The sequence below is a fragment of the Eschrichtius robustus genome, chromosome 17, assembly GCF_028021215.1.
Source record: "Eschrichtius robustus isolate mEscRob2 chromosome 17, mEscRob2.pri, whole genome shotgun sequence".
Lineage (NCBI taxonomy): Eukaryota > Metazoa > Chordata > Mammalia > Artiodactyla > Eschrichtiidae > Eschrichtius > Eschrichtius robustus.
The window spans coordinates 48,276,050-48,291,030 of NC_090840.1; the positions used below are offsets into that span (position 1 = coordinate 48,276,050).

The 14,981-nt window shown below is 49.6% G+C and overlaps 1 protein-coding gene across 3 annotated transcripts in view; it reads left to right on the forward strand.

Annotated features, from left to right (window-relative positions):
• Positions 1–14,981, forward strand: part of MATN2 (matrilin 2) — a 153,429-nt gene that overhangs the window by 119,162 nt on the left and 19,286 nt on the right. For all 3 annotated transcript variants that reach the window (XM_068526259.1, XM_068526258.1, XM_068526257.1), the window contains exons 8-10: positions 4,029–4,151; positions 6,852–6,974; positions 7,243–7,365. In XM_068526259.1, coding sequence (XP_068382360.1) covers positions 4,029–4,151; positions 6,852–6,974; positions 7,243–7,365 — 369 coding nt within the window. The remainder of the gene's footprint in view (positions 1–4,028; positions 4,152–6,851; positions 6,975–7,242; positions 7,366–14,981) is intronic.

A 14,981-nucleotide genomic window follows, 5' to 3' on the forward strand; every position in this document is an offset into this window, starting at 1 on the left:
GTTAATATAAATGTTTCAGACATTACATGAAATTTCTAAAAATCTTATATTTGTATTTGTATGGAAATATGTATGGAAATATGTTAATATAAATGTTTCAGACATTACATGAAATTTCAAAAAAAATAAAAATAAAAATAAAAAATAAAAAATAAAAAATTGTGTTAAAATATACATAACAAAATTTACCATTGTAACCATTTTTACAGGTACAGTTCAGTGGCATTAAGGACATTCATGTTGTTGTACAACCATCACCACCATCCAGCTCCAGAACTTTATCATCTCTCCGAACTGAAACTCTGTACCGATTCTCTCTCCCCCCAGCCCCTGACAACCCCCCATCCTATTTTCCATCTCTATGACTTTGCCTACTCTAGGAACCTCATATAAGTGGAATCTTACAATATTTGTCCTTCTGTGACTGGCTTGTTTCACTTACCGTAATGTCTTCAAGGTTGATCCATGTGTGGCATATGTCAGAATTTCCTTCCTTTTTAAGGCTAAATAATATTCCACATTATATAACAGAAATAAAAACAAAAATAAACAAATGGGACTTAATTAAACTTAAAAGCTTTTGCACAGCAAAGGAAACCATAAACAAGACAAAAAGACAACCCTCAGCATGGGAGAAAATATTTGCAAATGAAACAACAGACAAAGGATTAATCTCCAAAATATACAAATAGCTCATGGAGCTCAATATCAAAAAAACAATCCAGTTAAAAAATGGGCTGAAGACCTAAATAGACGTTTCACCAAGGAAGACATACAGATGGCCAAGAGGCACATGAAAAGATGCTCAACATCACTAATTATTAGAGAAATGCAAATCGAAACTACAATGAGGTATCACCTCATGCCAGTGGGAGTGGCCATTATCAAAAAAGCTAGAAACAATAAATGCTGGAAAGGGTGTGGTGAAAAGGGAACCCTCCTGCACTGTTGGTGGGAATGTAAATTGATACAACCACTGTGGAAAACAGTATGGAGGTTAAAAAACTAAAAATAGAACTACCATATGACCCACTACTGGGCATATACCCTGAGAAAACCATAATTCAAAAAGAGACATGCACCACAATGTTCATTGCCGCTCTATTTACAATAGCCAGGACATGGAAGCAACCTAAGTGTTCATCAACAGATGAATGGATAAAGAAGATGTGGCACATATATATACAATGGAATATTACTCAGCCATAAAAAGAAACGAAATTGAGTTATTTGTAGTGAGGTGGATGGACCTAGAGACTGTCATACAGAGTGAAGTAAGTCAGAAAGAGAGAAACAAATACCGTATGCTAACGCATATATATGGAATCTTAAAAAAAAAAGGAAAATTGGTACTGATGAACCTAGTTACAAGACAGGAATAAAGAGGTAGACGTAGAGAATGGACTTGAGGACATGGGGTGGGAGGGCGAAGCTGGGGCGAAGTGAGAGTAGCATCGACATGTATACACTACCGAATGTAAAATAGTTGGCTGGTGGGAAGCAGCAGCATAGCACAGGGAGATCGGCTCGGTGCTTTGGGATGACCTAGAGGGGTGGGATAGGGAGGATGGGAGGGAGGTTCAAGAGGGAGGGGATATGGGGACATGTGTATGCATATGGCTGATTCGCTTTGTTGTGCAACAGAAACTAACACAGTATTGTGAAGCAATTATACTCCAATAAAGATCTATTAAAAATTTTTTTCGAAATAAAATTCTGCAAAAAAAAAAAAAAAATTCCACATTATGTATATACCACGCTTTGTTTATCCATTCATCCGTCAATAGGCACCTGGGTTGCTTCCATCTTTTGGCCTTTGTGAATAATGCTGCTATGAACATGGATATACAAGTATCTGTTCAAGTCCCTGCTTTCAGTTCTTTTGGGTATAAACCCAGAAGTGGAATTGCTGGATCACATGTAATTCTATGTTTAATTTTTTTGAGGAACCTCTATACTGTTTTCCATAGTGGCTGAATGCTGGCTTTTAAAAACAGTGTTTACTGAAGATAATTTCACTTTTCTCTGATGGTGTAATGAAGTGTAGGATTTGCAGGCCCTACACTATGTGGCCACAAACTGTGGGACCCTTTGTGTTCTGTGTCTGTTTGCTTGGCTTTTTGTTTGTCTGTCTGTCTGTGGCCGGAGTTTTATTGCCGGGCCTGTTCTTCTTCACTGAAGCTCTTTACTTGTTTCCTGGCGTTCAGTCTGTTCTGCACAGGTAAGGCTGTTGATGAACTGAGAAATCGCACACAGCTAACAATATTCTGCCTCTGTCCTGCAGAAGGGATGAGGTACAGAGAGAGTGCCAAGGGGTCCGTGACCCTCGTGGTGGGATCTCTCCTCTTAGGTCAGCCCCTGCGTGTCGTGGGAGTTCTCTCCCTGTGCTCGGTCTGCACCTACTTCTGCCCGTGCTCTGTGCATGTGGAAAGTTCCACCCACCAGTCACATGGGAGGGCACATCATGGACCCTTTAAGGGATAGTCTGAGGTCCCTCGGGTGTGGGTTTCCTTTCATTTCTTTTCATACATCTTTGTCTTTTCAGGAAGGGAAATCTTTCCTAGGGGCCCCAATAAATTCCTCCTATGTCTCATTGGCGAGAACTAGGCATATGCCCAGCTCTAGACCAATCACTGACACAGGAAAACATGGTTGCCAGGCTGGCTTAGACAACTCATGACTCATGCCTTGGGGGTCAGGATTCTGGTTTCAAGAAGACAGGGTAATAGTTGCTGGCAAGGCAACCAACAATGTCTGCCACATCCCCAGGAAAAAGAACAATGCAGTTAAATGGATCCAGCTCAGCCCCTGAGGTTGCTGGTGACCATTTCTCACAACACCAGTCTCATAGAGGCCCTCCACAAGCTTATTTTATTTCCCGTTATACTTCTCCATCTCTCCCATTACCTTCTCTGGTGTGTGTGAGTTGCGGGGCGGGGAGGGGGGGGGGGGTGGAAACGGGGGTGGGGGGGAGTGGCCTATCTTGTGGTTTTAGCATTTTCTACCAGAAAATGAAACTGCTAATTGGCTGCTGGTTGTGCTGCTGCTTCCCTCTGCTGGCAGAAGCACAGCTAGGATGGGGGTGAATGTTACCATAGGACAGAGCCGCAACTACCTGGGCCGGCATCAGAGATGCGTCTTCTCCAGTTTCTTGATACCTTTGCTGTTATGCTCTCACCCAGAGCCAGGTTGAGCATTGGATCCTTCTTAATGCAACTGCCTTTTCCTGCCTCTCCTAAATAGCTGGGTATCTTGTAAGATCAGCTGTTGTGTATTCTGTCTTGTGCTGTCCCATGTCACTGTCAGATGTCACTGCCAACAGCAGCTCCCTACATGTTTTGAGCCCTAGTTATCAGGTTAACTGTAAGAAGAGACTGAATTTTCCCAGCTTTTCCATCTTTCTTGGGGGGAGATGGGCTGGGAACTATGGCGCTCAACCCATTTCACCAGCTTTTTGGCCATCAAATGGGGAAGAGACCTATGCTGGAGAATGCGAAGGTTCGCTGCAGGTGCCAGGTTCTGTTTCAAACAAGCACATGGAGAGCAGGAGCTGTTGTCTCCATCCTATAGAGGAGTGGTCCCTAAGCTTTTTGGCACCAGGGACCGGTTTTGTGGAAGACAATTTTTCCACGGGCTTGGGGGTGGTGGGGTGGAGGGGGATGGTTTCGGGATGATTCAAGCGCATTACATTTATTGTGCACTTTATTTCTATTATTATCACATTGTAGTACATAATAAAATAATTATACAACTCACCATACTGCGGACAGGAGGCGGAGCTCAGGCGGTAATGCGAGTGATGGGAGCAGCTGTAAATATAGATGAAGCTTCACTCGCTCGCCCGGCGCTCACCTCCTGCTGTGCGGCCTGGTTCCTAACAGGCCACGGACCGGTACTGGTCTGTGGCCTGGGGGTTAGGGACCCCTGCTATAGAGCATCTTACTTACTGTATATTTACTGTGATGGGCTGACATCAGCCCTTGGAGAAGCCCCGAGCCTGAAGTAGGGTCTGCCCTTTCTCCCCTCAGGGATCAACTACTGTGCACTGAACAAGCCGGGCTGCGAGCATGAATGCATCAACACGGAGGAGGGCTACTACTGCCGCTGCCACCGGGGCTACACCCTGGACCCCAACGGCAAGACCTGCAGCCGTGAGTGTGCACGGGGCAGGGGCTCTGATGGGAAGGCCAGGTTCACACACAGGCCCCCAGGCTCGCTAGCAGCCAGTCACTTTTGAGGCCTCTGGGTTTCCAGTGAGCCTGACGGTCCGACAGGCTTGACGGTCCGACAGGCTTTACGTTCCTGGCCTCAGTTTCATCACCTGTAAAATGGGACTATTCATGCCACCTACCTCAGAGGTTGGATTGTTTAGTACCACATACTAGACGTGTGACCCCAGGCAAGTTATTTAAGTTCTCCAAGCTTTGACTTCCCCATCTGTTTAAAAAAGTGAAGATAATAATAGTATTGGTCTCCTAGAGTTGTTAAAGGGAATAATCAGGACCATTTCAGTCTCTTAGCACTGTGCCTGGCACAAGGAAAACATACAGTTAAAGATAATAGTTCATTATTGTCATGGAGCCTGGCAGAGTAACCAGTGCTGGCCCCGGGGTGAGACAATGGGACGGAGGAGACAGACCTCAGAGAGCACTTGGGCTACCACAGAGCTGATCTGAGGGCAGAGCTGAGAAACATGAAGACTTTTCTTTTATGAAGACTTTTCTTAATTTTCTTTTGTAAGAGGCACAACAAAGCTCCATTTGGTGATGTAAATGCACGGAAACGTGCAGGCTTTGCCAGCTGGATGGCTCCGTCGTTTTTTATGAGGCACAGTCTCCACTGGTCCAGGCCAGCGGGGGTGGGGGGCGCATGACACTGCGGTGGATGCCTGTGACCCTGGTGTGCTGGAGAGGGGTGCAGTGACGTGACCAGCACAGAAGGGGCCCTTTGTGTCGCTTTCCACCCAGCAAGCCGCACATCTGCTCCAGCTTTGGGGACAGAGATAGATTGTGAATGAGAATAGTGCAGCTGTTCAGCATTTGGACCTTAAACTGCCCGGAGGGGAAGTTTCACAGATGAAGTATTAGATAGAGAGCAGTCCTCAGGAAAGCTAGTGCACAAAGTGCCTCAATTAGGCTTTCTAAGGATCGATCTCGGAAGTCAAAGAAGTTTTGAACCAGAAAGTTGGCACTGCTCTGCATTTGCCTCTGGAAGTCTCTGAGTCCTTATGAGAAGCCAGTGGTGAGCAAGAGTCCTTCCACTCTTCAAGAAGGTGCCCTGGGGAAGATGGATCTGTGTACAGTCTGCCTTCTTCCAGGAGTGCGGGGTCTGCCAGCCGACAGCTCTGGCAGGTGTCCCAGGGCAGGCTTGGCATGACCTGGATGAGCCCACCTAGAGCCCCAGGGGCCATGACCTGCCTCTCCCTCCCAGCATGCCTTGGGGGAGCCTAGAAGCACTCAGAGGTGCGGCCAAAAGAGATTGAACCATCCTTTCTCTCTGGGATCTAGTAAGAAGGACCGTCTAGTCAGCTTCAAGAAGGTATAAACCAAGCCATTTCTTCCCAGGGGTCCCCAGAGAAAGGCATGGTATCCTCTTCCCCATGGGGGCTCAGGAAGCCCCCAGGCCGTCGTGACAGGAAGCCCTTACAAGGCACCTGCTCTGTGCAGGCACGGCCGTGAGCACTTTCCAGGCACTCGCTCACTTTACCTGCACCGGAGCCTTATGAGGCATCGACATTCTTATCCCTATTTAAAGATGGGGAAACTGTGGCACAAAAAGATTAAGTTTCCCGGGGGTCACGTGACTGGTAAATGGTATAACTGAGATGTGAATACAGGCCTCTGGCTCCTGAGATCCTGCAAGTGTTTGCAGTAGGCAGATCCACTGGTGGAATGTTCCAGAAGGCACCAGTCCCAGGCCCTGTGGGAGTCAAAGAGGCCCACCCGATGGCCCTGCACAAGGCCTCCAGTGTCTCTCCAGTCTCTGGGAGTGCGTTTCCTCCATCAAGGAAATCTGGGAGGCAGCCTGCAGGGCTGTCTTGTGGGAGCCGTTCACCGCAGCTGTGTGTCTGTTATCCTAGCGGGGCCAGCTGCTCAGGGCCCCGGTGCCAGGATCGGCCATGCATGCAGGCCTTGGCTTTGGTTTGTTTTCTGAATCTGGGTGTCCTGGTTATGGGGGGTAACAACACTTTTTCATTTTCAGATGTCAAGAAACTACACAATTCTTCCCCAGCAATGTACTAGTAATAATAAGCGTTCAGGAAGTAATTACTGTATGCCAGCTACTGTTCTGAGGGCTATAGATGAATCAACTCCTCTCACCACGTTCCTCTAAGAAAGTAATCGTCAACCCCATTTCTCAAGTCATGAGATGACGGCAGAGAGGCCAAATGACGGCCCAGCATCCCGCGGCTGGGAAGCGGTGAACGTGGGATTTGAGCCCAAGTAGTTGGGTGCGGAGCCCTCATTCTGATGCACTGTTCTGTCAGCTGCGGGCTGTGGGCTCAGCAGCTCGACTTTCCTGAGGCTGGCTCTCCTCTCTGTGACAATGGGGATGGCACCCGCTCTCAGCGTTGCCCCGGGATTGCAGGTGATGCGTGCCCAGGCCTGGCACAGAGGGCTGCTGTCATTACCACCCATGACAGGAGTCGTATGCACGTTACTCCTCAAAGAAATGCGAAGGAAAACAAACAAGGCCGTGGCACAGGGTAGAATGAAACCTTCCACGTCACTCTTTTTGAAGTGAAGTAGCCCAGCAGGGGATTCCTGGGAGGTGGTTTTGTTTTTTGATGCCCCCTCGCTGGTGGGCGCAGCGCCCTTGGTTACGGTCTCTTCCGTGTGTGATTGCCTCAGGGGTGGATCACTGCGCCGAGCAGGACCACGGCTGTGAGCAGCTGTGCCTCAACACCGAGGACTCCTTCGTGTGCCAGTGCTCGGAAGGCTTCCTCATCAACGAGGACCTCAAGACCTGCTCCCGTGAGTCCCTTCGTGCTTCTCTTACAGGGAAAGGTTTCTGCAACAGGCGTGAAAAATGTGACGACTGCAGAGGACAGCAGGCCCCCTCTGTCCCCTGCTTTTGCCCCCCCGGAGAGCGTAGGGGTGTCTCCTGGGGACTGCGTGCCTTCCCGGTGCAGAACCTGGGGCGGAGGTGGGGGGGTGGGGTAAGCACGAACGGTCACTTGATTCCCATCCTCAGTAGCCCAGGAGCCTCGAGGACATCTCAACGGGCTGTTGGGTTTTGCAGGAGTGGATTATTGTTTGCTGAGCGACCACGGTTGCGAATACTCCTGCGTCAACACCGACAGATCTTTCGCCTGCCAGTGTCCCGAGGAACACGTGCTCCGCAGTGATGGCAAGACCTGTGCCAGTGAGTGTTCTGAGGTTGGACGAGCGGGACTTGGTACAAGCGATCGTGAGTGGGGGGCACTGAGGACAGGGGCCACCGGTGTGTCCACACCCCGGTTTTCGTGGGTGAAAGTGTGTGAAGGCCTCTCCCAGAGATTTCAGCGCTGGTGGCTGCTTTCTCCCCCTGCCCCGAGCTCCTTTCCCCACTGCCTGAGACGGCTGTTTGCTATTCCTGTCTGCCTCGTGGTCATTTTGGAGCTGGCACGAGTTATAATAATGCGGATGCATTACTGACTGGGGACTTCAGGCGGGGCTCTGTGCTGAGCACATGCTTTGTCCGGCCGCAGCCCCGTGGAATCCCCATCTTCCGATGAGGTAACTGCAGCTCAGATTAAGTAAAGAGCCTAAGGTTACCAGCTATTAAGTGATGGGTTCAAACTCTGGGCTATGTGACTCCAAAGTCAGTTCTGGGAGAAGGGGAAGCTGCTGAGACCCTCATCCCCAATCCGGATAATCTGGCAGCAGATGGTGATGTTTCCTGGGTACATACTTCCCTGCAGCTGGTCCCAATTCCTGTCTCCATGACTTTAAAAAAAAAAAAAAACGACTCCCAGATATTCTTCTCTTCTTCACTCAAGAATGCTGTGTCTTCTGCCCTGCAATCCTGTTTCCAAGTTGGCCTAGATAAAGATTAAAAAATAGTCATTTTGAGAGAAGGGATCAAAAGTGGAGGGAAAGGATTGTAATGTACCTCGTCTGTCCTGCTGGTCTTTCTGGTTATAGGGCCGACTTCCCTGACCCCTGATACAATTGTGGCCACAACGTGTCCACCTTTTTATATCGTCTGTTCACTTGGGCAGGTGAGCTGATTGCACAGCTGGGTGTGCCTCTCTAACTATGCAGCCTGCGAGAAAATGTTTCCCCCATTTGGGATAGAGTCTTGAGTCTTATGGCTTGCTTGTGGCTGCCTGCCCAGCTGCCTCCCAGCCCGCTGCTCTGGCCAACATGGCCAGCACCACCAGCACAGGGACGGGCTGGGTATCGGGGTGCAGAAAGAGGGTGGGTGTGTCGAATTGCATCTACCTTTGACTGCAGGACAAAGCCAGAAGCACACTTTTTAACTGGTTTGTTTTAATTCTCATCATCTTAGATTATTCATGCCTTTCTTTGGTCCTCCCCATTACTGTGATGACCAAGAGCTGACCATAAGATAGTTGCAGGACTTCTACGAAATTCTCAGGGCCCTTCCAGACAAATGCTACTCCTTCTCCTTATAATCGTGTGCCCGTCTCCCTCCCTCCCTACGTCCACATCTGTTATGGCCACTGACACTTTAAAATGTTGCCCATTTTCTCATTTATAGTGTTTGTAACTAATGATACAGTGATATCATCCACATGAGTAAATGTTCAACAATGCCGTTAGAAGTGAATTTTGATAAGTATTTATTTATATATGGTGTGTCCATATGAGATGTGAGATGATCAGGTGGGTTAGAATTATCCTATCCTCAGGCAATGGTGGTATGTAAGAGATGCACTTTACCCATACATATCTGTTGAGCTCGTCCCCTAATTGAAGACTCTCTGTCTGCCCAAGGATGATTCAGTCTAGCTGACCTGTCCTGAAATAATGGGCTGTGTTTTCAGTGTGGCCGTAGTTAACTGGGGTTGGGATGTATGTTTCCCAGCTCTATGCCAGATCACAAAGAGCCTGATGCCATGACTGCATCTTTTTTGTAAATCATGCTGGGCTGTGGATGGGGAGGCAGCTGGGGTTCAGCCAGGCCTGGCTCAGGAGCTAAGGGTGTCTTTGGCCCTTCATAAAGGCAGCCTCCACTTAGAGCCTTGATAGCAGGTGTCCTGAAGAACACTTCACTCGCTTTTTGGAAGGTTCTCTGAAGCATGGAGAGCAAGCCCACTTTCCCAGGGCCCAGGAAGGAAGTAGACACAGTTATGCCCACACCCCTGCAGGCACCTTGGGCTCTCTGGCCTCTAGAGTGACGCCCATCCTCCCTTCCTCTAGGTCCCCTGGCCCCCAAGCTGTGATTGCCTGTAGAAGCCTTCCTTGCCTTGGAGGGTTGTTCCACAGACTGGGGGGTAAGGTGGGGAGAGGAATGGGGGAGTCTCTTCTACAAACTGCAGCTGAGAGGACTCCTCCCATCTCTACCTCCTGGAAATTTCCCTGAGACAGACCTCGTACAAGGGCATCCCAGCACCAGGAAAGACTCTGTAGGCTAGATGTGCATGGAACACACAGCCCACTGCCCTGCGAGCTCCTGGAGGTTAGAGACCGGCTCTTATTCGGACCCTGAGTTCCAGGCCTGGCCCACAGGAGATGCTCTATAAAGTTCAATGAATGAGAGAGTGAATGGACAGAGACCACCAGTCTTTTCATCCTGTGGCACCTGGCACAGGGTCCACCCCTGCCCAGTAACCTTCAGTGGCTCTCCACTGTCTCCCCCAGTTTCCAGTCGAGTGCCTTGATTTGGCAGTGGTCGAGAACCCCTTCCTCCCCTCCTGAGCCCCACCCAGGTCTTCCCTGCTCCCTCCAGTTCTTTAGGGGGGCAGCTCCCCTATCCTCTGAGTGAGCCCTGTACCTCCAGCCCATCCTGTCTCCACTGAGGACAACGTCCCTATCCCACCCTGCTGGCGGAAACCCAGCCCAGGGCCAGCATCACCTCCATGGGGAGCTTCCTGCCCCTCCCCCCTGCTGGGAGCAGCTCTGCTCCACCCACTGCAGGCAGGCTCCACTAGGACCTCTCGTGGCCCCACCTCACCCTGTGGCTGTCTGTGCCCAGATCTAGAACCAGCGTGGCAGAGTAGAAAGAACACTGAACTGAGAGCCCAAAGACTGGGTTTAAATCTTGTAGCTCCCATGCTGGGCAAGGGAATTGACCTCTCTGGATCTGATTGTTCATCTGTAAACTGAGAATGATCATTTCTGCCTCTCTCTCAGGGTCTCTGTGTGGCACAGGGAGAGACATTCATTGGGAAACTTGTCAATTGCCATAAACCCTAAGGTACTCTTGTTATGGTCTTGCTTCCCACTGCTGGACTGCCCCACACTGAGGAGAGGGCTGAGGTAGCATCCTTGCCTTGATGCCTGGAGACCCACTCCCAGGGCCAGGCCTGCCCCCCTTGTGGGGCTCCAGAGATGGACCACCCTGGGAGGAGTCAGACTCAGGAACCCAGGGACTACCTTCTTCTAGCAAGTGGAGGGTGCTGATGGGGATCTGAGCCACAAGCATAGGGCACTGGGAATTTCGGTTGGGGATACTCCTACTGTGGACACCAGAGGTGGGTGTGCAAAGGCCTTTTCCCACCTGATGCCTCCCAGCTTGACTTTGAAGGACAGAAGCAACCCTGAGCAGGGCAAGAGGAGTGTATAAGTCTGATCAGGCTGCCATCATGAAATACTGTAGGCTGGGTGGCTTAAACAGCAGAAATGTATTGTCTCACAGTTCTGGAGACTGGAAGTCCAAGATCAAGGTGCCAGTACGGTTAGGTTCTGGTGAGAACCCTCCTCTTGGCTTGCGGATGGATGCCTTCTTGCTGTGTCCTCCCATGATAGAGAGAGAATAAGCTGTCTTGTGTCTCTTCTTAGAAGGGCACTAATCCCATCATGGGGGCCCCACCCTCATGACCTCAACTAACCCTAATCACCTCCCAAAGGCCCCACCTCCAAATACCAGCACATTGGGAGTTAGGGCTTCAACATATTAATTCGAGGGGAAACACAATTCAGTCCATCACAGAGAGTGAAGGCAAAAGACCACCTTTACCCTCGCATATTCACATTAGAGGTTTAACGGAACAGAAGGAAACTTAAAGATCTTTCCTTTCTTTTGTGGGAAACAGGCACAGGGAGAAAACTGGTGCCCTCAAGCTGGCCCTGGGGGTCAGTGACAGAGTCAGGACTAGAACTGGGGTCTTCTGACTTCAGGATCTCTTACCCAGTGTGAGATGCCCTTTAAAAGTACATCTCAGTTCAGCTGCTTCTGGTCTCTCTGAGAAAAAGCCTACACAGAGTTAGCAAACGAATGGCTGCTCCTAGTTTTACTACTTTAAAAAGCCAGCAAATGGTGTAATTCTATCTCTCGGCCTTGGTTACCCTCTTGGCAGGGGGCCACTGTGGCTTTCTCCCTCGGGTTGGGGTTGGTTTTAATAACCTCCTACGTGGAGCGCCAGACGCAGGATTGCTGTCTGTCATCGCCACAGAGGTGCGAGTCCTTGGAACACATCACCCCATGACTACTGCACCACAGACGTGCATGAGTCACCATGAGTCACGTGCATGTGGAATCCAGATGTGAGGAGCGCAGGCTGTATCAGTGTGTGGGGCTGTTAGACACGGGCCCTAAAAACCTGTGCTATGTTCTGAAACTTCTGCTCACCTCGATCACAAATCGCAGACCCCGTTCACGATGAGGGTTTAATTATTGTGTAGACCTGCCTCCTTACATGTAAAAAAAAGAGGATCCTTCTTTTACAGGGAAAATGTTTTCTTCCTGCACCCTGGGATTTCTCCTAATTCCTCTCATCCATTTCACTTAAATGATGGTTCCCAATCAAGTCCGTCCTCACTCTCGTCTCTGGATTTGAGTCTAGGTACTTCCTTAAGCTCTTGGTTCATTGATTCTCAGTCTCCACAAGTATTTACCATGTACCTGCATTTTTGTGCTGGTCATATTGTGCTGGGCACTGGGCATCCCTGGGGTTGATGCAGGTTCCGTTTCTGCCCTGGCAGTGTTTAAAGTTTCTCAAGGAGGAAGGATATTAAAGATGGATCATCCATTCTGTGTGATGAGAGTCATGATATGGGAAGAAGAGGTGTCACAGGGGCGTGTGGCAGGGGGACCCTCACCTAGTCTAGAGAAAGTCTCCTGGGAAAGAGATGTTTGATCCAACACCTGGAGATTGATGGAGGGAGCTAGCCAGAGATGGAGGGTGTTATGGACTGTGAATGTTTGTGTCCTCCCCAAATTCATATGTTGAGAGTCTAACCCCCAAGGTGATGGTGTTAGGAGGTGGGGCCTTTGGGAGGTGATTAGGTCATGAGGGTGGAGCCCTTATGAATGGGATTCGTGCCCACAGGGCTCTCCAGCCCCTTCCACCATGTGAGAATACAGGAAGTCTGTGACCCGGAGGAGGGCTCTCACCCAGCCATGCAGGTACCCTGATCTCAGACTTCCAGCTTCCAGAACTGTGAGCAATACATTTCTATTGTTTAGAAGCCACTCGGTCTGTGGTATTTTGTCATAGCAGCCCGAAAGGACTAAAACGGAGGGGAGCAGTCTTTCCAGGCATAGGAAATAGCACATGCAAGCCCAGGGTCCGGAGAGTGAACTGAAGGAAGCTGAGTGTACTTAGTACTGAGTACTAAACATTGAGTACTGAGTACTAAGTACTGAGTGCTGAGTGTGAGAGGGAGACTGGAGAGAGGTGAGCCTGGAGAAGCCGCTGGGACAAATCACCTGCAACATTTAGTTACATTAAACTATTTAGAGACCCAGCCTCCCTTGAGAAAACCATTTTAGTTTGTCTTCTGAGAATCTACCAGTCTATCTGAGCAGACTCTGCTGACCCTGCTGGGCTAGGATGACCACTGGATGTGCAGCTGGACCAGGGAACATGGAGGTGATAGACTTGTGATCTAATCACGCCTCTGCCCCCAGCACAGCTGACACTAATCATCTCTGCAGGATAAGGGGCCTTGTGAAAGTCACTTCCTCTCTGTGGCCATCAGTTTCCTGGACTCTAAGGGAAGGAGTTGGACCACTTCATCCCCAGGGTCCCTTCCAGCCCGAGAATGTGGGTAGAGCCTGGCAGAGTAAGTGCTCCGTTAACACTTGCTGAATGAATGAATTCTCGGCGGGGTGCCCACTATTCTCCCCAGGCTGAAGGCACCCCATGATCGTGAGTCAGGGATGGTGGCTCTCTTTGCCTGTTGGGGAACCACTGAAGTGCTTTCCTAGTGTGAGTACCTTTGGCTCTGGGGAGAAGCTGACTCCAAGCTGGTTTCCAGACTTGGTGACTGGAGGGCAGCTAGAGCCTGTGGTCGGGGAGTTACCACGTGTAGTTCTTTAATTATGAGTGACCGGAATGTCCCTGATGTGCAGAAACTGGACATTTTGCTGAACAAATATGAATTGCGTTCTGCGAGGCTGGCACGTGGGAGAGAAAGGGGCGCCCAGCTGACCGCCAGCATCCCCACCACATGGGTTCTGATTTAAAACACCTGCACAAAACCCCTGGGCGGTGGATCTAGTTACCCTCAGTTTTCAGAGTAGAAAACTGAGGAAATGTTTCCTTGTACTCAGCAGGGATTTGCTGAGGACCTGTTGTGGGCCAAGCATTAAGTTAGGTCCACAGAGAGGAGGGCAGAGGCAGCCCGTGGTCCCCTGGAGGTCAGAGCCCATGGGAGCGTAGTCCAGTGAGGAGGTGGGCACAGATCCAAAGCAACCACATAACTAACTGTTCAGTGACAGCTGTGATGTTACCAGAGGGGGCAGATGCCTGGTGCTTTGGGCCCTGTGCCGGGGGGGTCTAGGAAGACATCTGGAGGAGGTGGCGGAGGAAGGAGAGGCAGAGGAACGGCTGTGCAGAGCCCTGTGCGGGGAGAGCTTCTGGCTTGGCACTGAGGTTCTGCAAGAAAGTACTCAGAGTTGGGGGAGCGTGGATGAGATGACGCAGCAGGGCAGGTCCCGCGAACCTCACCAATGATTCTGTGTCTTATCCAGACTCTTGGAAGCATTAAAGGATGTCAGGCAGAGGGAGGGAGTGATGTGAGCAGATTCACATTTTGGAAAGAGGACTTGGGCTGAGTCGGGGAGGATAGGCTGGAGGGGGCGGAAGTAGGTTTGTGGAGACCCCGTTAGCAGACGATGTAGTAATAGCCCAAGAGAAAGACGATAGCATGTGGTTCATGATGGTGGAGGTGCAGAATCATCTGGACACTTGGGAAGGTCTCTGAACATAAGCTCTGGGTCCAGTGCCAGCATCTCACCCCTGGTGGTTTACTGGAATCATCTGTGGGGCTTTTAAAACATCTAGAAGCCCAGTCGGCACCCTGGACCCCCAGAAATAGAGATTATCTTACGGTGATTGATGCAACCTCCTTGGAGGACAATTTGAAAATATGTATCCAGTTGTAAATGTTCATTCCCTTTAACTAGGCAATTCCACTTCTAGATGTTTATCTTTCAGACATGCTTTCACATTGTACGCAAAACTACAGGCACACGAATATCCATTGCAATAATGTTTGTAATAGCAAAGCCTAGGAACCACCTAAATGCCCTTCCAATAAGAAACTGGTTAAATGAATCATGGTGCAGCCTTTAAAAATAATGCTGTAATGTGTCAAAGGTGAGCAAGAGGAGTACTTCTGTAAGATTTTTTTGTTTAAAGTTTATTCTATTTTTAGAATAAGTAAAAGGTTTTTACATGGTTTAAAAATCAGAACAATACGAAAAGACGTACATTAAGAAGTCTGGCTCCTATTCTTGCCCTTCCACCCATCCCCTACCTCCACTTCCCATCAGGAACGGGTAGTGGGCCGCCTCCAGGGCGGCCCCCAGCAATCCCCATCTCCTGAATTCACACACGTGTAGTCCCTCCTTCACTGTTGGTCTGT